The 16503-nt window shown below is 40.2% G+C and overlaps 1 protein-coding gene across 4 annotated transcripts in view; it reads left to right on the top strand.

The window, feature by feature from the left end:
* FSTL4 (follistatin like 4) overlaps positions 1-16503 on the top strand; it is a 725054-nt gene that overhangs the window by 339314 nt on the left and 369237 nt on the right. For all 4 annotated transcript variants that reach the window (XM_019831942.3, XM_045058882.1, XM_023255130.2 and 1 more), the window contains one exon: positions 11165-11198. In XM_019831942.3, coding sequence (XP_019687501.2) covers positions 11165-11198 — 34 coding nt within the window. The remainder of the gene's footprint in view (positions 1-11164; positions 11199-16503) is intronic.

The following is a 16503-nucleotide window of genomic DNA, read 5'->3' as shown; positions in this document are numbered from 1 at the left end:
GTGGAAACTTACCTAAAAAAGAGAACGTATAGGAAGTCAGGCTTCCATGACAACCAGTGTGCTCCATGACTCTCACGGAGAACCTCATTTGTACCCCCTATTCTCGCCAGGAGATCTTGAAATAATCTGATTTGATTCTTGCAATAAATTTGTTTAGGGTCTGCAATAGGCCAGGCTCTGTGCTGGGGTAAGAGATGAATGAGTGTGCACTGCGGGGGAGACAGATGCCACTCTAGTAATGGCAATCCAGTGTGCCTGTCGCTTGCTGTGGTCACCTAGCTCTGCACATAATGGGAAGCTGACTGGTATCCCTGGAGATTGAGGACATTTGTTAAAACCGTGCCCTAGAGTGCCGAGTTAGAGCCCCATGCTGCTAACGGTTAGGATGGCCCTGCACACCGTGATGGCTTGCTCTGAGGCAGAGATGTGCATTACCTTCTAAATCAAAAAGTTAATTAGTTTTTAATTTGTTGGGTTGTCAGAGAAAGCTGGAAAGTGTCCCTCTTTCCTCCTTTGTCTCTCAATCTGACTGTGTGCAGGCGGTGGTGTTAAACTGATCAATGAGTCATTGACATTTAATTCCTCAGATGTGATTTTGTGTTTACTTGTACTGTCACTTAGGTAGGTTTGCCACAGAAGATGGCCTTAAATTCAGAGCCACCTTCTTGTTTTTAATGTCGTGAATAACCTTTAACACATAGCTTTAAATAATACCTAAAATCTAAAATCCCTAAATCCTCATAAAATATTCTATTCATTCTTTACTTATAAAATCAAGAAAATTATCATCCAGATTATCTCAATTTCTGAAGGCCTGGGAAATATCCCCATACTTTATTTCCTATCTGGTGTCTTATAATCACTATTAATACCTTTTCTCTTCAGAATATCATAGCTTTCTCCGATAACTGGTCACTCTGTGCTCCCCATCAGAAAGCACTGGGAAGAGTTGCCTGGGAGACACAGCCCATGTTTCTGAGCCGTCACCTAATTCATCCTGACTGGCTTGTCTGGTCTCCCATTTTACAGATGGGTAAACTAAAGTGGGAGTATCTGGGTGGTTCCCTCAAGGCTGTAGCTGGTGGAGCAGTCACTCATGAAGTCAGATTGTTCAGACCTTCTGGAGGCTGTGAGGGTCTTGTTTCGCATTGTCCCTTATGGACATGATAAAACTAATGTCCCTCACAAGTATGCTACAGGGACAGTATTTGCAGGTTCATAATGATGATTTTTTTTTTTTAAATAAATGCCTTATACCTTAATGGTACAGAGATTTCTTTGGTATTTTTTCAAAATCGTTCATACATGGTCTCTTCCTTCTACCTTTTAAACTCTCTGTTCCTGTGTAAGCAGCACTTCCCTTACACAGATCGATTTATTGTTAGCTAGGACATAGAAGGGACACAGAGTTGGCTAAGTGTACCTTTGTGGTTCAGCCCCAAAGTGTTGGAGAAGGTCACTTCCTTTGCCTGTGTGTGGCCCATGCCCAGCCCCACCCTTCTCTTTCTTGGTCTCTTGAGAAGCACAAGTGTGCTTCCCCTGATGAGGCAGCATGTGGGCTCTGCTGGCTGAAGGTGGAAGGACCCGGCCCTGTGTCCACCTTCCAAGGCACATTGAGGTGAAGTGCTGTGACTCTGCCTCCTTTCACACACCTCAGAGGCGTTAAGGCAGTGTACCAGAGAGGACACACATCCTTTTACCCTATATGGCTCCTCTGTTCTATGTGAGCTTCAAGGATGACCGCTGACCCTTGGACTAAGTGGTATTTCTCAAGAGCCCACATCTCCTTTTTTGGAGATGCCCTTGAGCACTTGCCACAGGCTCCACATGACGGCAGGAGGCAGAGCGGATGTTCAGATTCTACCCTCCCTGCGCCCCCACCCCCCAAATCCTGTTGTTTGCTGGATAATTCAGCTTGGCTTTTAAGCTAGCACTTGAGTTTAGGGTTAATCCCCTAATCCTCTTGTCATCTGGCTTTGAAGACCCAGACAGGATGTGCTGGGAAATCTAACAATGAGGCGGTTTTCCTCCTGTCTTGAACTGAACCATATAAATGAGATAAAGTGTACAGAATGGCTGGTTTGTGCTCAGTATATGGGAGTCAGTAAAGGAATACATGCTACAGAAGGCATCCCTTTATTTAGCTGTATTTTGTCAGTCCGAGTGAAGACTTTAATTGCAGAGTGGTGTCTTGCTAGCAAAAATGAGAGTGGTTAAAGTTTTTAAAATTCAAATGAATAAATGAAAAACTGTAAGAAAGGTTGTTAAAGAAGCATTAGTTTTAGGAGCATCTCAGCTCTGAAAAACTTAGAATTTAGTTGTCAGAATTTCAATAATGATTAGTTCTGTTAGCAAAGCTTTGATCTCAACAGGACCAAATGGTCTATAAATAGAGCTTGTGGACTTTGTTGTATAGCTTCTTCAGGCATTGGGGGCCGGGGATCTCTGAAGCAGGGGCTTCTTCTGCTCTTCTGGTGCTGGGCTGAGACACTGTGTGTCCTGGGCTCACTGTCATGACACTGGTGTGGGCAGAGGGCTGGAAGCTGGTGACCTCAGTAGCCTGTGCCATATCTGCACCAGATTCACATCTACTTTGTGAGTGGAGACCTGGCCATGTTCAGCTCCCCTCAGCTTGGTGCTTTCCTATCATTCTCTTCTTGGTATTGGGTGCTTTTGATCCCTGTCTTCCTAACCCACAGAGCCAGCATTTTCCCAGAAGCCACCAAATCCCGTTAATATTCTGAGTGACAGACTGAGACTTTCCCTCTAACCGAGGATGGCTGGACGTGTGGATGAGGAGCTGTGCCTTCGGTCTGTGGCCATGCTCCACCTCCCTTTACCCAAGCCTGACACACGACTGAAAGCCTGAGCATCGCCTAAGGTGGACGTGACAAGGATCCAAGGATGGAATCTGAGGATCCTCATTTATACTCTTTGGTAGCTGAGACTCTGTAATAGATTTTCGGATTATGAAAAATATTACTCAGCACTCACATTATATTGATTCAAAAATAAAGATTATGCAGTTCAACTGCACAGTAAAATACAGCTTTATGGAATGGTAATTTTTTACTTAAGTTCTCCTACATTATAGTGGAAGATAATGGATTCAGGAAGGGTACAATGAGGAATAAAGCTGTTGTATTGTATTGGTTAAATGACATTTAAAATGATTTGGCTGTCAAATTCATGGAAAGGTTATGAACAGTGAATGAAAAATCTAAAATTAATTCCCTACTTCAAGAAAGTGTGATTTATACCATAATAAAATTAGATTTTTAGTTAAAGAAATTTAGTCATTAAGTAATGCCCATGCGCTAACTCTCATTTATAACCATCTGGTTTGAAGCTTCTGTAGCAAATAATTTCTTCCTTAGGCAATGCATCCAGGGCCGTGGTGTCATTTATGCCAATGAATTTTATTCTATATCGTTCTGCTACAGCTTTCGGGGGGTTGCTTTTTCAAGTACTGGAAAGGCACGTTCTTATTTAGCTTCAATAATTGATGGAGCTGTTGAAGTCATTTGCCTCCCCAAATGAGCCCATCACCTCTCTGCCTTAGTTGTCTTCATTAATGGTGATAACAATGACGATGGCCACCATTTGAGGACACCTATATGCCACCCACCATGCTAAGCATGGTGTCGGCTTATTATGACTTCTCTTAATCACCACAGCTATTCTGACAGGAAGTTACCATGCCTGCCTTATTCTACAGATGAACATGCTGAGGTTTAGGAAGATGAAGGAGTTCACCAAAGATGGCAGGCGCACAGCTGGCAGGAATAAGTCAGGATCCAGCCCAGATCCTCCAACTCAGAGTCTCAACGTTTAATCCCTGTCATATGTCTCCTGAATACTGGCTGAGATTTGCTTTGAGATGGCAGAGTGTGGGGGTGGGATTTCTGAGACTGAAGTGTAGCCCTGACTGGGCCACTTACTTACTACTCATGTGATGGTGAGCACACCACACCTTTTCCCTCAATAGAACCTTCCTCATATGTAAATTATTTATTCCCTCTATTCAACAGACTCCTGATTTGTGCTGTTGGGTACTTTGTTCTATTTCATCTTTTATTATTATTATTTTTAATGTTTATTTTTGAGAGAGAGTGTGTGTGTGCATGCAGGGGAGGAGCAGAGAGGGTGAGAGGGAAATAAGGCAGAGAGAGAGGAAGACAAGGTCCTGGGCTATCAGCACAGAGCCCGACTTGGGGATCGAACTCATGAACCGTGAGATCATGACCTGAGCCAAAATCAAGAGTCAGACGTTTAACCTACAGAGCCACCCAGGTGCCCCTCATTTTTTAATTTTAATGGAAGCATATCCTATATAGAGCAAATTGTATATATCCTAAATGTAAGAGCTCAATGAATTTTTACAAAGTGGACACACCCATGTGACCGCCATCAAGATCACAATTTAGAACATTCTCAGCACGCCAGAAACCACCTATGTGTCCCCTCAGTTATAATCTTCTCAAAGGTGACCACTAATCTGTCACCAGGAATTGCTTTTCTTTGCTTCTGAACATTAGAGAAATAAAATCCTACAAATTGTGCTCTTCTGTGTCTGCTTTCTTTTGCTTGACATCAAAGTTGAAATCCTGTCTGTGAGGTTGATTTCAGTTATTGCGTATTGTATCTGTTCTCTGGCATAGCCATGAAGTTTTCCATTGTATGGATATGCCAACATTTATCTACACCTTTTTCTTTTGGTGGGCATCTGGATGGTTCTTGGCTATTATGTGTTGTACTGTAATGGGCAGTTACATGCACTGTTTGATGCTCTTGCAGACCAGCTTATGTTGGGAACTTACCCAGGGGAGGAACCGTTGAGTTGGGAAAACAGAACTCACACTGTTTTTCTTTTAATAGAATTTAATATAGGGAATTGGTTGAACAGGTATTAAAGGATTAAAAAGGCCCCAAAAAAGGAAACCCTGAGATAACTAACAGCACTGGCGGCAGGGAGCAGCTTTGGTCTGCAGGGAGGAGCCCTGTCGAACTGACACTCAGACCAGTGAGGAGACTCCTGCCAGTGCTGATTCCTCAGGAGTAGAATTAGGGTTGCTCCGTATCCTTGTGAGCATTTGATGTTACTGTTTTTTGTTTTTTGTTTTTTTTTTTCTGTTTGTGTATAGCAGTGTCCTCCTGTGGTTTTAACTTGGGAATTTCCTTTCCAAGGCATTTGTTCATTTTTTAGTTATGTGATTTGTATTTGTTTATTTGCAAAACTATTTTCTATATTCTGCACGAGTACTTTGTGTGCAGGTATGTGTATTGCAAATATATTACCCTTAATGGCTTGACTTTTCACTGTCTTAATTCTGTCTTATAATCAACACAAATCTTCATTTAATAAAGTCCAGTGTATCATTCTTTTCCTTTATGGTGCTACCTTTCACATCCCATTTAAGAAATTTTCACTTGCTTAAAGGTGGTGAAGATCCTCTATTAAGGTATCTTGTGGGAACATAATTGTTTTTTCTTTCACGTTGAGATCTACAGTTCACCTTGAAATACTTTTTATGTTTGTTATAAGAGGTTCTTTTTTTTTTCCACATGGGTATCCAGTTGATCTCCCACCATCTGTTGAAAAAAGCCATCCTATGAGCACTGGGTGTTGTATGGAAACCAATTTGACAATAAATTTCATCTATTTAAAAAAATAAATAAAATAAAATATTTAAAACAAGAAAAAAGAAAGAAGAAAAAAGCCATCCTTTTCCCATCCTATTGCATTGACACTTTTGTCATCAACCCAGAAGCTGCATATGTATGGTTTTCTGCTCAATTTCAAATTCTGTGTCCTTCCTCCCTCCCTCCCTCCCTTCTCCTTCTTAGGGAGGGATCCATCAAGTTTATTAATCTTTTCACAGAACCAACTTTTGGCTTTAAATTTTTATGGTATATATTTCCCCTCATTTTATTGATTTCTGCTCCTATCATATTTGTTTCTTACTACTTTTTGTGGACTTAAATTGTCCTTTTCCCAGCTTTCAGAGATAGATGCTTAGGTCATCGATTTCTATCCTTTACTGTTTTCTAACATATGCGTTTAAGGTTATATTTCCCTCAAAGCTCTGCTTTATCCACATCCCACACTTTCTTAAATGCCACAATTCAATTGTCATTCAGTTCAAAATGCCTTACTTCTTTTGTGATTTTCTTTTTGAAATTATGCGACATACTTATAAATCCATGGGTCAGTATTTTGAGATTTTTCTCCATACCCAACTGTTATTGACCTGTAATTTAATTTCACTATAGTCACAAAACTGTATTTGTTTTCTATATGATTTTAGTAATTTGAAACTTGCTGAAACTTCTTGATGGCTCAGCATATGGTCAGTTTTTATAAATGTTGAATGGACAATTGAGGTGAATAAGTAGTATGCAGTTGTTGGTTACAGTGTTTCATGTACATCTTTGTTATCAACCCCAAAATTGGATGTGTGTGGTTTCCTGCTCAATTTCAAATTCTTTCCTTCCATGCTTCCTTCTTCCCTCCCTCTTTCCCTCTCCCTTCCTTCCACTCTTTCTTTCTTTCTTTCTTTCTTTCTTTCTTTCTTTCTTTCTTTCTTTCTTTCTTTCTTTCTTTCTTTCTTTTTCTTTCTTTCTTTTGCGATAGACGTAGGTCAAATTTGTTAATTACATGCTTGTTGAACCTTTTCCCATGTCCTTAATGTCTCTTAAACTCTTTTTAAAATTTTTCCTTCTTTATTTTCTCCCTTAAGATCTTCAATCTGATTATTTTATGCTGCTCTAGCTTCTAGCTTACTCTTAGTTGTGTTTAATCTTGTGTTAAATCCATCTGTTGAATTCTTTGGTGTTTAACTTTTAGTTCTAGAATTTTCACTTGATTCCTTTTCAATGGATTGCGATTTTATGATGAAATTCAGCATCTTTTCTTCTATTTTCCTGAGAAGATTAGTTATAATCATTCTTGAGCTTGTGTGTGATAATTCTGGAATCTGGATAAAGTATGAGTCTATCTTTGCTGTATATTTTTATTGGATTTTAGTCATTTGATCTCATTTCCTGCCATACCGTAATTTTGGATTGAGTGTTGGAAATTATGTATGAAAAATTGTAAAGCCTGTGGATAATTTTGTCTTCCAGAGAGGATTTACTTTTCTTTTTATTTCTTCTTTTTTAAAGTTTATTTACTTACTTTGTGAGGGGAGAAAGGGCAGTGATAGAAGGAGAGAGAGAGAATCCCAAGCAGGCTCCACGCTGTCAGCACAGAGCCCAATGCAGGTCCTTATTCATGAACTGCAAGATTATGACCTGAGCTGAAATCAAGAGTAGGATGCTTAACCAACTGAGCCACCCCAGTGCCCCTGACTTTTGTTTTTTAGACCTAGAATACTGGCAGACCATCTTGATCTACTAGGAATAGAAATTCTTTGATAGTTTATGATCTCAACTAAAAGTCAGCTGCATTTATCAGGGTCACTTTTTCTTGGAAAAAGTCTTAGTTTTTTAGCTTGTTTGAGACTAATTTTTGCTTGTTTGTCATCCTCTTGCCTTTATATGTGCAGCTCAGACATAATCTTATAACTCAACAGGAAGCTGGGTGCAGATTATTGGGCTCACTTCCTTCTGGTTCTTTCCAGGATTTCAGACCCTCAAGTTCTAGCTACTTTGATAGCCACAACTCTGGTATCTCTCAACTCAGACTTCTTTAAGCCCTAAACCATCACTTGTTTTCCCCCCAGCCTTTATGCAAAACAGTACCCTAAGAGGAAAATGTAGCACCTCAAAGGACTTTTATTCTCTCTGAATATTGACTATTTAAGTTCTGGCTGCCTTTTTCTCCCATGCCTTACAAACTTTTTTTTTAAATCCAACTTTGCAAGCTCTTCTTTCATAGCCTGAATTGAAAATATCTGTCATCTGATTTCACACTACCTCTATAAATTAAGTGGAGATGTGCATAAGCTCTGTTAAGTGCATAAGGTTTGAAATTTAAATCCCAGCAGGCCACTGACCAAAATGTGAGATGTTGGACAAGTTTAACCTCTCTGACCCTTTACTTCCTCCCCTTTTAATTAATACCTGAGAAATGAAGTTGAAGAAACTTTTAAAGATCTGATAATCCCATTTACTTAAACTATTTCAGAGCAGAGTTTAAGGAAAAATTCTGAATTCATTATATGAAGCTGGTATCATTTTAATTTCTAAATCTGAGAAAAATGGCACCTAAAAATAATATACCAATTTCATTTATGAATATTAATGCAAGTACATTTACCATAATAACAGAATCCAGTAATATATTTTAAAAAGTGCATCATGTTTAAGAAATGCTTACTCCAGAAACAGACAGGTGAATACCATGAAGTCTATTAGGTAAGTCATCATATTAATAGTACAAGGGAGAAAAAGAATCCCATGATAACCTCCATAAATTCAGAAAAAATATTTGCTAAAACTCAACACACATTTTTAATTTTTTGTTCAACAAGTAGTGAGCATCTGCTCCATTATAGCCCTGAGGATACAAGAATGAAAAAGATACTGGCGCCATCCCAACTGTCATTCCAGGGGAGGGAAACAGTCAATAAATAAACAAGTAAAAGGACAAGCCAGAACATACATTTATTTCAAAGACTCAATAAAATGTGCATGTATTTCATTAATAGGATAAGCATGCCTTGGGCCAAAAGCCACCATTTTGTTTCCCTTAATAGGGAAACAGTAAAGATTTTCTTCTTAAAGTCAGAAACCAAACCAGTAGGCCCATGATGTTCACAGCATGTAACATTAGATTGAGGAATTAGCTAAAGCAATAAGACAAGAAAGACACAAGAGACCTAAGAATCGCAAAGAAAGAGATAAAATCTTAGGTATTGGAAGATTATATAAATATATAAATGGAAACCCCAAAAGAAGCCATGGAATAACTATTTCAAGCAATAAGAAATTTAGTCAAGTGGCTGGTTAAAAATCCATGTATAAAAATTAATTACAATCTTGCAAACAAAAAGCAGTTAGAAAATATAATCAAAGAGAAATTCTATTTGTGGTAACAAATGATATGCAAAAAAGGAATATTTAGAATACATACAGGAAAATTATAACATACTCTTGAAAGAAATGATAGTAGACTTGAACAAATTATTAAAGATACCATGTTGTTACATAAAAAGGTACAACATTGGGGCATCTGGGTGGCTCAGTCAGTTACATGACCGAATCTTGATTTCAGCTCAGGTCATGACCTCACATTGCCTGAGTTTAAGCCCCATGTCAAGCTCCTCAGCTGGCAGTGCAGAGCCTGCTTGGGATTCTCTCTCTCTATCCCTTTCTCTCTGCTTGTTCCCTGCTTGCACTTTCTCTCTCAAAATAAATAAACTAAAAAAAAAAAAAAAAGGAAATACTAAAACTACTTCTTTTTATTTAAAAAAAAGAAGATACAGCATTATGCAGATGTCAGCTTTCCTTAATTTATCACTTTTGTGCAATTGCAATAAAACATCCCTAAATTCTTCTTGAGGTGTACACATTGTTTATGCATTTCTCCTCTTCCAAAAATACTAGTTATTTCCAGGGATGTGGTGCCAGCCCCTGGAACAGATTGCTGAGGAGCAGTATCAGAGGGGCTGGGTTAGCTCTGTGTATGACGTGCCTTGCAGCTTACATATCTGTCATAACACTTACCATTCTCTGTGTTCCCTCTTCTGAACCCTGAGCTGGTGAGTGCCCCTCCAGGAACTAGCATCCCGGAAGCTCATTTGTTTAACTGTGCTGTGCTGATGGGCTGCTGGCCTATAGCATATATTTTCCATTGGTCTCCACTTAGTCTTTTGGCTCATTACAGAGGTGGCAGTCTAAGAATGTAATTTGGGGATGGGGAACAAACTTTGCCTCCTCAGTTTCATCTCTCTTACTGCCTCTGCCTTCTGACCCCAAAAGTTTGCTAGACAAGAATGCTAAGTTGTGAAAAACATGTCGTTTGCTTAAAAAGTGCTGGTACTGAATGGTGTTCTTGGTTATGATGGTGAGAAGTTGGAGTAAGTTTGATACTTTATTTTCTCTTCTTTGGTTGCTAGCATAGCTTTTCAACTTACTCTCAACATTAAACTTTTTATCCTAAACCTGTTATTTGTGCTGAATTGTGGATACTTTTTGTTAGTTGTGAAACCACAGTATATGTTCCCAGCCTTTCTCCCCATTACTTCTCACTGGGCCTCTTCCTGCTTCCTGAGCATACCCTGCCTTTTCTTAAGCCTTTCTCACTTCCCAGTGTACCCTCCTCCCTTACTCTTGTCTGAAAGCCTGCCCCTTCTGCAGTGCTATTTTCAAAGGCTCTTTTAAAAAGGCTTTTCTTTATGTTTCCACCTGAATATGAATACACTGGTGTTTTTTTTTCAAGGTAAAACCACCCCTTTACTTCTCCATAATTTGTATTTGTTCTGTAGCCTTCTGTTCAACTGTGAATGTTTTCAATGCAGAATTCTGTCTGCTTCACTTATGTAACTTCTCAAGCACTTTGCTTATTCACCTACACATAGCAGGAAGATGGGATTGAATTAAAAAATAAAACAAAACAAATCAAGGGCTTAATTTAGTTCAGTGGCACAGACTGGCTGTCCAAATTGTCTTTAGGATTTCATCCTTTGGAAACTACTGAGTTGAGCATAGTCCATTGCTACATCATGCCATTGACCCACACAGGAGCACTGGGGGGTCTTCATTATGGCACCACAAATCACAACCTACTGCAGGTCAGATAATTCTGGCCCTGGTCTACTTATGTTTTCCCCAAGCCCTACAGAACCTACAGTCAAGGTGGAAGATGTGGTATCAGTCTGTGACAAGGTCTTCCTTAACACTTGGTACCAGCCCAGGTTCCACATAAGGAAGACCATGAGAACTGGCTCTGTTCCTTAAAAACTGATTGATTAACAATATATTTGTTGCCTAAGCCCCCAAAGCAACAAGTTGTTTACATTTACAGGTGTGTGTGTGTGTGTGTGTGTGTGTGTGTGTGTGTGTTGAGAGTTTAGTAGACCCAGCATTGCTGAATGTCATGTTCTTATGAGATTGTTCACCTTTTTGTGAATAAGTGAATGAGTAACAAAGGTGAGATCTTTGCAAGTATCTGTACCTATGAATTATTCTTCAGAAATACAAAATCTTTCTTTTCTTGCAGGAGTCCAGAAGCTTTGAAGTCACAAGAAGAGAAGGTAGGGAAAATGCATGCATACCCATTTCCTTCGCAGTGCTGACATTTTCGAAGTAGTCTGTTGAAGCTAAGATGAACTTCCGCCTATGGGAAGCTTGTTCTTTGAAATTTCATGTGGCCTTTTCTGGGTGCTGACTGGTACTTGTCTCTGAGAACTGTAAGAACTGAAAGCCATGTTTGCTTGTGAAAATGAAGTCCTCTACCTTCAAGCATCATAGGTGAGGTCTAGGGAACTGGCTTATTCATGATCATGTTTGCAGTCTTGAAAGAAGCCTCATATTTGAGTGAAGTTCGAAGTAATTATTTGATTTCATGAAGCGAAAACAACATCAACAATAAAAAAATCGTTTATGATTTGAAATATTTCAATATCTGGGAGAAGATGGCATTGTGAAAAATATTTCTGATTAGATTTTTACAGCTTTAGCTAAGCTGAAATAGAAATAGCCAATTATTTTCCCTTTTGAAACAATTCCATGATGTTCATTTTCCCTACCAGTTTCTCTAGCACATTTGTTTTCTGGTCTCTGAGGTAAGTGTATATGGGTGGTGATTTCTGAAAAGTCTTAGTGGAAATTGAAGTTTTCCTTACTCATTTGCAGCAATACCTTCTGTCTATAAGAAGATGTCTTTTGTATGACTTGTGGAATCTTTGCCAATCATCTCTTTATTGCAGGGATAGAAAGATGAAGTCAGAAATCAAAGTGGCTTCTTGATCTAGGGTCTGACCATGGGTTTTCGTTTTAACCACAAACTTCTCCGTAGCCCTGTCTCTAAAAAGAGTGGCAATCGAAAAAAATGTGAGCAAGTTTCTTATTGACTTCTAAATTAAATATATCCTTGGCTCATGATTAGTTCTTATTTTAAGCACCAGTATGAAAGACATAGAATGTCATGTTATCAAATTATGTTTCTAGAGCTTGGAAACCTAAGCCTTCCCTGCTATCTGTATTGGTAAACGAATCCAACCTGTTGATTCCTGTTATTCATGGTGCTGGAACCCTGGATTCAAAGGATCTGGGTAATGTGGCCATAGGATGAACTTTGTGGCTTCCATTCCCATTTGGCATCATCTCTTGTTTTGGGCTCAAAACCCTCTGAACTGCATCTGTAGGGTAAACTGCATTGTGTGGATATCAAAACTAAATGAAATTGGATGGATATGGGTGGGGCTGTGAGGACATGTTTCTTATTGATGACCATGTAAATTGGAAAGAAAATAGCCTTAAGCAGAGAGGTCGGCATGAAATTTGGTTTTGAATACTATTTAATTCATGTCAATAGCCCTGAGTATGAATTTTTGGAATTAATTTGCATTATGGAATCGCATATAAACCTGACTGTTCTGGAATCTCACTGTCCTTGTGTTCGCAGTGTGAAATGTCTTTAATGGTAAGGCTGGGATATGAGGAAATCATGTGTATTTTTGCTTAGAGGCATTAAAAGGCTTGATGAGACCTCAGGCTCCAAATCCACTGAACACTGACATTGTTAGAGTATGAGCAAAGGTGTGGTTGGGCTGTGCTGTATTCATTCATAACTTCTCTTTGAAAGCAGCAGCTCTTACAACTGGCTGACTGGGAACATATACTTTGGGTTTGTACTGGCAAATTTGTCCTGACATCACGTAAACTTATTTTCTCCCGTTGTGAACTGATGTCTTTCTTGCTTGTTTTTGTCAAAGTTGAGTGTTTGAGAGTCCCTGAAATAGCATACTGCCTGAATGCCAACGCATATAACCTGACAGGAAGGAAGGAAGGAAGGAAGGAAGGAAGGAAGGAAGGAAGGAAGAGTGGGGCCTTACAGGTTGATTCCAAGTATTTTAAGTCCTGAGAATTCACTTGCTTGAATGGTGGGGCTGTTAATCTTCAGAAGAGTAGTACAAGTATAAAAATAATAAAAGTACTACAAATATTTCAATAAATGATTATTTCTACAGACAAAACGAAGACATTATTGGAGTGCCTGGGTGGCTCAGTTGTTTAAGTGCCCGACTTTTGATTTAGGCTCAGGTCATGACATCACAGTTCATGAGATCAAAGCCCACATTGGGCTCTTCACTGACAGTGTGGAGCCTGCTTGGGATTCTCTCTCTACCTTTCTCTCTGTCCCTTCCCCTCACTCTCTCTCTCTCAAAATAAATAAATAAAACATTTAAAAAAAAGACATTATTGTCTCGTAACAACCACTTAGGGTTATTTCACAGCTAAAATTGAAAGAGCAACAATTAAGTAACGCTGAATTTTTCTACCTAGTTTACCAGGCCCAGGAGATTTTGGAGAGCTCTGGAGGAGATAGCTTCTGGGTCACACAATCCAAGATATTATCCCATTTAAAAAAATTTTTTTAATTTTTTTATTTTATTTTAGAGCAAAAGAGAGAGAGCATGTGCAAGCAGAGGAGAGGGGCAGAGAGGGGGAGGGAGGGAAGGAGGGAGGGAGGGAGGGAGAGAGAGAGAGAGAGAGAGAGAGAGAGAGAGAGAGAATCTCAAGCAGGCCCCATGTTCAATGCAAAGCTTGAAATGGGGCTCAGTCCCACAACACTGGGATCATGACCTGAACTGACATCAGGAGTTGGATGCTCAACAGACTGAGCCACCCTGGTGCCCCTCCCGCTCATCCCCATCATGGATGATGAGCCACAACTTCATACTACCTGACTTTTCGAAACTGCTGGTGACAGACCAAGGCTGTGAAGTGAGAACTGAGAGAGAATTAGCAGTGGGAATGGAGTCTAGGCTAAATCGCAGTGGGGTTGGATATCATTAAGGTGACTCAAATGTACTGTGTGCCTTAGACATGCTGTCTGCCTTATTTCCTTCTGCACTCCTCTCAGCCTGAGATCCCGTGCTGTTAGGGTTCTCAGATTGTAGCCCACTTACTTGCTTCTAGCTTTGATCACACTGTTCCTGCACCCTGAACGCTCTTGGTCCCTAATCTTTGTGAAATGCCACCTCTCCCTCATATCTCCAACTGTCTTTTTTAAAGTGTTTAACTTACTCTACCTTATCTTGGAGTTAAGGGATCCTATCATGTCATTTTCTAAGAATAGAGACCCTCACCTCATTCATCGCAGATTCTTCATGGCCCCAGTCCAGGGATCTAGTTGCTCAACAATTGTTTTCTGAATTAAGTGCAAACCACCCATTGCTAAATGTGTATTGTCTTTTCACTCTGATTCTGTTCCAGTGACACACAAGTGAGGCACTGAGTGCTTTGGTTTGAGAACGGAACTTTTTAAGAAGTGTTCTGTAGATATACATTGGATATTCTTAATTGATCAAAGTGTTCCACGTTCAGATAAGCTTTGTGTTATGGGTTGAATTGTGTCCTCAGAATAGATAGTTAATATCTTAACTCAGAACCTGTGGATGTGACCTTATTTGGAAATAGTTTTCTTGGCAAGTATGTAATCAAGTTAAGATTAGATTGTACTGGTTTAGGAGGGGGCCCTAATCCTATCAGTAATACCCTTATTAGAAGAGGGAAATGCTGGGAGAGCACCCTGTGATAATGGAGTAGAGATAGGAGGGAGGACTAGAAACCAGGAAATTTCAGAGATTGCTGGCAAGTACCACAAGCTATGAAGAAGCAAGGAAGAATCATCTAAAGCTTCCAGAAGGCATGTGGCTCTGACAAAACCTTGTTTTCTGACTTCTGGCCTCCAGAAATGTGAGAAAACAAATGTCTCTTGTTTAAAAACAGCCAGATTGTGGAGCTTTGTTGTAGCAGCCCTAGGAAAATAATGCATTTGGCCAATGCTGGACTCAACATTGCGCTCGTTGTTCCTACTTTGACTGCAGAACCTATTAGACCTTTAAGATGTTAAATATGACTCACAAGTGGGTATAATATGCAGCATTTCTCAAACTTAGTTTCCCATGGTGCCTTAATTTTGTTGGTTTTGACCATCTCAGGGCTGTCATTCCATGCAATGTCCTTTGAAGGTCTACTCTAGGAAGTTCAGGCAGAAAGAGTGCTTCCTCATTGCCCAGGATGAGCACATGACTTGGCTCATGTGCTTTCCATGTGCATTGCATGAACAGAATAGTGGCATAGTAATAATAATAACTTATCAGTTCTCAAGTTTTCAGAGAGCTTTTACATTAGTCTTTCTGTCTTGTGACCCTCAGCAACCCATGACAGAGGAGAGAGGAGAGCATCTTACACATGAGACTCCTTCCTTGTTTTCCATGCTTGTTTGTGGGAACTAGGGCTCCCTCTGGACCAATGTCCCTTTAATGCACTGATCCTCTCTTCTGTTCATTTGTGCCTACTGCCAAGCCTGGAGAGCTAAGAGGGACTCTTGGAAGAAAACTGTCTAGGGGTCACTTTTTTCCAAGTTGGATTTGTGGTAAGGGCTCTCAGGGGAACCTGAAGGGAAATATATAGTATCAGGAGGTGTGGCAGGACTGCAAGACTTGTAGGATGTCTTTTGGGAAGGGCATATGCTCACCCCAGCTGACTGAGCCCTTCCTCCTTCAGGGCAGTCCTGTATCACCCTAGTTTCCCAGGACCCACCTGTGCTCACCGCGAGAAGACATGCCTGCATCTTCATCTGCTTTCCACTGCAGGTGTTCTTACCCCCCTCTAGGCATCCACAATTTAATTTCAACTTCGTCTAAGGCTTCAACCAAAGGTGCCGACTTCACCACTCCAAGACACTCCTGTGTCCGTTGTGAGGGCCAGTGCTGATTGTGTCTGCCCGAATTCATCTACTCAAACCAGTACTTTTCTCTAACTGACTCCATCATGTTGAATTACACCATGAGAGAACACTTGAGTGAGCTGAGCAAGTGGCCAGGATAATTCAGCCCTTGTCAGCCATCTCTTAGGAACATGGGTGATCTATAAACTATCCCAGATGTCTGTGATTGTGTTGTGATTAGAGGCTATGAGTTTTGGGGTGGGCACCAGTGTCATACTGCATTATCCACCCTCCCAGTGATGGATCACTTACATGTTCTAGTCCAGACCAGCCTGGCCTCGCTTCCAGCAGGGCTGTGAGGGAGACCTGAGAGCAGGGATGCTGCTGCTGTCTTCCCAGAAAAGAAAAAGAGAGGAGTGACAGTCACACAGCCCAGTGCCTCTGACTCCTTAGCAATGCAAATCGCCTAAATAAACATAACCTGCCAGTTCCCACTGTGTGACTAGAGCCTCCCTTTCTGAAAATTCTTGGAATTAGTCCCTAATTGGCAGCTGCTTCTAATAGCCCCCTTATAGTTCTCTGCATCTGGGTGAACTTCAGCTATCAAGAGTTGCATTCTGTTTACCATTAATTTTGATTTTGTTTAGCAGATGTTTTCT

Source organism: Felis catus, chromosome A1 (genome assembly GCF_018350175.1).
Source record: "Felis catus isolate Fca126 chromosome A1, F.catus_Fca126_mat1.0, whole genome shotgun sequence".
Classification (NCBI taxonomy): domain Eukaryota; kingdom Metazoa; phylum Chordata; class Mammalia; order Carnivora; family Felidae; genus Felis; species Felis catus.
Note: the sequence above shows the minus strand (reverse complement) of the source record. Positions and strands in the feature narration are given on the sequence as shown.